The sequence below is a fragment of the Adiantum capillus-veneris genome, chromosome 16, assembly GCF_014529385.1.
Source record: "Adiantum capillus-veneris isolate H3 chromosome 16, ASM1452938v2, whole genome shotgun sequence".
Classification (NCBI taxonomy): domain Eukaryota; kingdom Viridiplantae; phylum Streptophyta; class Polypodiopsida; order Polypodiales; family Pteridaceae; genus Adiantum; species Adiantum capillus-veneris.
The window spans coordinates 138,013,825-138,020,646 of record NC_140946.1 but is presented as its reverse complement, the minus strand read 5'-3'; the positions used below and the strand labels follow the sequence as shown (position 1 = coordinate 138,020,646).

General features: G+C 37.3%; 1 protein-coding gene across 6 annotated transcripts; it reads left to right on the top strand.

The window, feature by feature from the left end:
• The first annotated feature begins 1,160 nt into the window (after positions 1–1,160).
• On the top strand, positions 1,161–6,228 carry LOC147439946 (glutathione S-transferase L3-like). Of its 6 annotated transcripts, XM_086485658.1 has the most exons (11): positions 1,170–1,220; positions 2,735–2,837; positions 3,025–3,093; positions 3,378–3,438; positions 3,961–4,044; positions 4,150–4,248; positions 4,859–4,979; positions 5,357–5,436; positions 5,533–5,640; positions 5,834–5,911; positions 5,988–6,228. In XM_086485658.1, exons 2-11 carry the CDS (start codon positions 2,809–2,811, stop codon positions 5,994–5,996), a joined length of 738 nt encoding a protein of 245 aa, XP_086341784.1. In that variant the 5' UTR covers positions 1,170–1,220; positions 2,735–2,808; the 3' UTR covers positions 5,997–6,228. The 6 variants fall into 6 exon arrangements, with proteins under 6 accessions (XP_086341787.1, XP_086341782.1, XP_086341784.1 ...); XM_086485656.1 differs by having other exon boundaries at positions 1,169–1,220; positions 5,834–6,228; XM_086485657.1 differs by lacking the exon at positions 1,170–1,220 and adding an exon at positions 1,295–1,878 and having other exon boundaries at positions 5,834–6,228.
• Positions 6,229–6,822: the final 594 nt, after the last annotated feature.

Here is a 6,822-nt window from a genome sequence, read left to right as displayed (position 1 = left end):
GTTTGATCCATAGCCTAGCGAATCTCCATTTCAATTGCCTTCTCTCCCTATCAAGTCCCCATCTCTGATTGAGATTGATGTGAAGAGATAAAGATGTGGGCAGTTGTAGCTGAGGAATTTTGGATGGGGGAGCTCACCTGACCACAAAAGATGGCACAGGTTAAGGTATCCTTTATAACCAATTTTTGAGATATGTCCCTCTAGAAAAAATAGACTGTGATAATTGAAGAACGGCTACGTCATTGGTAGAAAGGCCAAACTTAACTGTAAGTTCCTTCTCAAGTACTATCCCACACATCTTGCCAAGTTCTAAAACCCTCTTTTTGTAAAGTTCATGAACTTTCCTATCGTCTTTGTCCTTCAATTCGGGAATATTAAGCACTAGCCACCAAACACAATCAAATTTGATGTCATCTCAGTCACAATTTGTTATCAAGGGAAGACCTCATCATGTTTAACGGAGCCTCACCTTGTTTTGTTGTAGAATGCTAGCATGACACAGTGACACATACCTACATGTTTGAAAGTAGACTTGCGTGGAAACCCTAGGAAACATCAGCTTATTCTAGAATACCAAAAAAGTATATTATTTTTTTGGTTAATGACAGAAAGGGAGAATTTGTATTATAAATTTCACAAGAAGTTTTGGACAAATTCTCACAATAATTTCCACATTGTGACTTACCTCAACATCATGAGCTTCTGTGAGGGAGGCACCACGGGGGCCGGCGGTCCCCTGCCCCCAATCGTACCTAGCTAGGTATGCGGTGCCTCTCTAGCAGAAGCTCATGATGTTATTCATTGTAGGGAAAAACACTGGAAAAGACTCCGTTTTCCAACATGAGAAAATTTCTGACCATGATCCGGGTGGAGTGAAGTTATCTTCATAGTTATCTTGATCATTGAGATTCAACAAAAAGGTGAAAAGGTTGTAGGTAGGCAACTGAAATGATTAGAGAGAGAGAGAGAGAGAGAGAGAGAGAGAGAGAGAGCTTGAGTTTGTCTGATATGTGTGTGTGTGTGTGTGTGTGAGAGAGAGTCACAGCCTTGGGTACAAAAGGTGAGAAATGTGAAAGGGGAAGAAGATGGGCAGGTGCAGGCTCGGCCTCGGCACGGTTGCCCCAGCCTCCCAGGCCCGGCAAGCTCGCTAACGCATATATAATGGTGACTCTCAGTATCAACAGCAGCAACAGCTGCAAGCCAAAAGTCATTAACTAGAGGTAATTAACTACACAGCTCCCTTCTTTTTCTAATCGCACAGTTTTACTGCTTCTTGTTGCTATTTACTGTATCATATTGCTTGCACGGGGCCATATAATTGCATGCACAATTTATAAACACGTTCAACACACACACACACAGAGAGAGAGAGAGAGAGAGAGAGAGAGAGAGAGAGAGAGGTCTACCCATCATGTAGGGACATAATATATACACACAAGAAGTTTTAGACTTCTTCCCTTTTGGGAAAGAGGTCCTCTTTCCCCGAATTTTCCCATAGTGTTCAACATCATAAGCTCCTGCAGGCTCGGCAGGGAGTTGCTGGTCCCAGTAGGGGGGGTCGGCAGCATGCACCTAGCTAGGTGTGTTTGAGGGCAAGGGGCTGCCGACCTCCCTACTAGGACCAACCACTCCCTGCCCCCAACCACACCTAGCTAGGTGTGCGGTGCTCGCCTTTGCAGAACCTTATGATGTTGTCGTAATTCACAATGTGGGAATAATTGTGGGAAGCCATTGAAAGCTTCTGTAGGGGCATGCATGCAAGTCTTATGATTACACTCATCTAACAACTATGTTGTACATCATTCTGCCGCAGCGGTGGCGGAGTGGGACCGCTCGCTTGTCGACCAGTTTAGGGCACTAGGATATATTAAGTGGGAGGTATGGGATGCAAAAGTCCATTTGATTTGTAGGAACTGGCCGTTTGTCTATGCATCCCATTAGTATTTATCAAGCAGAAGGCGCATTCGGATTTAATAGGATTGCTTCAATCTTTGGAGATTGATGCCCTTCAAGAATCATGTATCTCAAGTGAAATAGGGAAAACTAAATCAGTTCAATTAATCCTTGTTCTGTTTGAAACATAGTCATGAGGCTGTGTTTAAGTGATTTCACTTAGATGTTCAAGCTGTATTAAGGCCTGTATTTATACCCACATTGTAAATCTAGAAGTCTTTGTCAAAATGTAGTCTTGAGAATGTAATCCACTAATTAACACTATTCTTCATGCAAAATGGCTTATCTTTCTCGGTCAACATATTTAGTACTACTAATGACCTTCATAGCTGAAACTATCAAATCACAAGCATCGCACAGCTTTCAAGCATTTCCTTACTCCAATTTTCATGTGTAGCTCAATAAAAACACACTGCCATGCCTTTTATACGAAAAGATTCCCCATAAGCACCAGCATGTAGTGTGTTCTAAACCATTCACGACAGATCTTTGGGGGGTACGTAAGGCCCCCAGGCTAGTATATAAAGAACACTTAGCCTCCATTTTATAATCACTAATTCATTGCCTAGTTGGTTGGTTCAACAATCTCTCTCTCTCTCTTCCTTGGCTCTATACTTCCGCATCGTCGACTTTGACATCTTTTTCATACAGTTCTATTAAACTTTAAATTCAAATTCTCCTTGCATTGAACTCATGCGGTACACTAGCATGATTTGGATGTGTGCGCTTCAAAATTCATTATTTCTTTTTGAGCTAACATTTTATTTTTCTATACATATAGGCGTAGATCCAAAAGAGAAAGCAAGCTATATACCTTATTGTTCAGTTAAATTTAAAGCTTTGAGCCCCACAGAAATGGAAGAGATTGTTGAGGCTGGAAGTAGGTAATTAAGAACTTTGCAAAAGGCTTTCACTATTGAGCTCTTAGAAAATAACTAAAGCTAGCAATCTTTCTCTCCAGACTCTTTCATAAATTGGGACATTAATTTAAAAAACTGAGTATGACATCTAAGTTTCTTTTGATAATAGCAACCTTCTTCTAAGTTTCCTTTTGGTAATTGGAAGCTACAGGTTCAAGCCTTCAATGGCTCCATTGAACTCAAGGTCTCAACCGCTACCGCGTACAAATGGAAAATCTCGGTACAACACTTTGAATCATCCTATAAATTTACTTGGATGAACATTTCAACGGGTCTTGTGTTAGTAATACACAATCAGCATTCACTTAGTTTTAGAAAATAATTTTTGGTCTTTTGCACGGTAAATATCTCTATGGAGCAGAAAATAGATTGTGTAGAATAAGTTCATTAGTACAGCTAAAGCCCATCTTTGAACCAATAAAAGAAATTAAATTTATGGCTTAATTTGATTTCAAGAAGTCTCTTGTGCACTTACTATCCATTATCTTTTGAGCATTTTTGTAGGTTATACATAAGCTTGACATGCCCATATGCACAAAGAGTATGGATTGCAAGAAATTTTAAGGTAGCACCTCTTGTTGTTGTTGTTGTTGTTATTATTGTTCTTGTGTGTGTGTGTGTGTGAGTGTGCGCGCGTGCACACATGCATGAATCCATCAAGACAGATGTACATAGAGATAAATGGCACTCTTAACATATTTTTGCCCCTCTTGATGGGCTCTCTTGTTGTTTCGAGTGCACTAAACACGAGTGGTTATTGAGTTTTTGAGTGCGATATTCTATTGATTTTATTTTATTTTTTATAAAAAAGTTATTCAAATATACCAAAGGGGCACTTGTTATTGTACGTGCTGGTCTCATTCTTAGCAATTTATACGACAACTGTTTCTTAGGCTAAGTTGAAAATTTTATATTGTGAGTGCAATTTATCTCGATTTACACCTCTCTCAATGGACTCATGCTATACAAGTTTTGAGTGCAATTGAAAAAAAGTGGTTTTTGAGTTGGCAAAGTGTTATTTTAATGAGAACAATCTTCTTGAAATAGTGAAAGGGGCTAACAATGGCACTTCTTACTGAACTTGTAGGGCCTTGAGAATGTGGAACTAATACCCATCAATATCTTAGATAAGCCTTCTTGGTACATGGAGAAGATTTCGTCGTCCGGCAAGGTTTAATAATTTTACTTCCTTATTACTTCTCTCATAACTAGACAACAATCAAAACCATCTTTGCAATATTTATTGTATTGTCTAGATCAACATGTTTTACATCAGGTCCCTGCTTTGGAGCATAATAATACAGTAAGATTTGAAAGCTTGGATCTACTTATATACTTGGATGAAAACTTCACCGGTCCTAAGTTGTTTCCCTTGGTATGCCTACTTTTCTATAGATTTTGAAACAATGAGACCATTACTAATCGCTCGGTTAAAAGAATCATATATCAAAGAACAATCTTGTTGATGTATTTTAATGATAATGAAACTCTTAATTAAAGATTTGTACATACATATCATAGTAATGAGATTAAGAAAGTCGAAAGTTTTTTGATGCATTCAGATGAATTGAACAAAGCAATCCTTGCCATCATGGGCTCAATTAGGTAACATTATGTATGGAATATGCTGAAGAGGCCCTCTCTTGTTTGGAGCATTGTAGTTCCTTAATTTATTTTGCCGCCATTCAAGGCTCATCCCGAGCTTGAGGGTACTTTGTACATTTCTTTATGGGAAATATAATACAGCCACTCACAATTGTGAGTTATATGGCAAGAAAACAAATTAAATGGAAGTTGAAAATTTTATCAATATAAGGTTCAATTTGTGCAATCTTGCATTTCTTTAGCCACTAAAAAATAGCTCGTTTTGAGTCACCACACTATATACACAAATCTTTAACCAATAAACAAAATATTTTCTCATTTATGCATATGACCAAGTTTCAGGCTCAATCATGTTTAATCTTTTAACCTTTAATTTTCAGGGTTCTTCAAAGAGAGAGGTGACAAGTGAACTACTGAAATACATAGAGGTGATGAATAATAATCTCTTTATTGCACTAAAGAACAGATCCTTGAGCAAGTCGCAACTAGATAGATTGACTGGTAAGATATTGTGAAAATTGCTTAATTTACAATTATTATTTTGAAGAAAAAAGGATCGCAAGGTTTATAAGTTATTTTATGTATGATACACAAGTATTAAAAAGCATAGAACAAATGCCCTAGTGTAGTTAACTTTTTCCTTTTTTAATAGCAAAACTCACAATTGTGAGTGAATTATATTGATCATCCCAAAAAATTACAAGATCTTGCCATGCTCGTGCCGAGCCATGACATCTGTTGTGCAAATAAATTTAGCAATATATTAAAAGCATGAAAATATTTGGAAGATTTCTTAAAGAAAAAAACAATCCACCTTCAAATGTTTGATACATAAAGCTCTCATACCTCATCATGTTTCCACAATATTGCACTAGCAGGCCCAATTTTTGATAGACTTGAGACATCCCTCGAAAGATTTCAACCAGAAGGTCCTTACTTTCTTGGTGTCATCAGCGGGGTATGAAGGAGCAGATGCATACATTGAATTCAAGGTTTTTAATTAATGAAGATTGAAAATGTTTTTAAAAGAAAATCTTAAATTATGATGCTATAGGTGGATTTTGCTTATGCACCATTTATTGAACGGTACAACATTGTGATACAAGAGTTTTTCAAGTACAACATGTTTGAAAAAAGGCCAAGGCTATCAAGGTGGTTTAATGTGAGTGTACTTTCTTTCCTATTGATCAGCTAAAGAGAAGAGTATATAATTACTGAAGGAGAATTAAACCTATGTCTGTCTTTTTTTTTTGAGTGAAATAGAATTTTGGTTGTTTGGCATTATATCATATTGGAGCTCAAATAAAATTTACATATGAGATTTTTTTTTGATGCACAATGTTTGCTTTTTGTAGGCTCTAAATGAGTTAGACTTCTACACAATCACTAAGCCAAACCCAAGAGTGGTCCTCAACGATATGGAGAGAGTCTTAGTAAGCCCATACAAATATTGAGCTTCTTCAAGTTTTTGACTCACAAAATCTTTATTTTTCTTTTTCCTTTTTTCAGCAAAGGTGAGCTTCAAACAATAACCTATTGAACCAAATGAATCACTAGCTACTACACACACACACAATATAGGACCTTTTAAATATTTTGTAAGAGCAAAAGACAAATGTATATGTTTTAATATACTATCCTCTCTCTCTCTCTCTCTCTCTCTCTCTCTCTCTCTCTCTCTCACACACACACACACACACACACACACACGCACGCGCGCATACACACACACACACACACACACACACAAGGAGATGAAGAAGAAGATGGAGATGGAGCAAGAGCACTCTTCAATTGCACAAATGAGATATGATAAAGCAGAAATCAAAGTTAAGTACATTGCTAGGCATATTTTTTTTTACATGTTGTACCTATAGAGATGTTATGGAGTGACATGAGAGTGTGTATGCATTTTTTTTGTGGGAAATCCACAATAGGGTGATCCATGGACTCATTTGAGATCTACATCAGTTGTAAATGTGTTCCATTAGAATGTACAAGTGGATTTTAGCCACTGAATTAAGGCAACACTGTCTCAATGTTTTTTGTAAGAATGCATCCATCTCCTTAGTGGGACACTTGCCGAGTATAAATGCAATACACATGGCAACGTCATGCAAAAATGCTTGTGAAAAAGTTTTTTTTTTTCACATATTGTGCCATCTCCATAGAACATAATTGTTTTGGCTACATCATGATTCTTTTTATCGAGGAGTATAGACCACTACACATTTTTCTTTGCATTGTAATCCGACGATTAGATATAAATGTATTAAATTGTATTGGCATATACCCCCGCCCCTCCAAAAACCAAAATGGACGGTTTGATATCCATGCATGCCTT

Bases quoted from the DNA above. Each gene is read 5' to 3' on its own strand.
- LOC147439946 (XM_086485656.1), top strand. From the start codon at position 2,809: ATGGAAGAGATTGTTGAGGCTGGAAGTAG. The intron at 2,838-3,024 runs GTAATTAAGAAC...TGGAAGCTACAG, and splicing joins ATTGTTGAGGCTGGAAGTAG to GTTCAAGCCTTCAATGGCTC. The intron at 4,249-4,858 runs GTATGCCTACTT...TTTAATTTTCAG, and splicing joins GTCCTAAGTTGTTTCCCTTG to GGTTCTTCAAAGAGAGAGGT.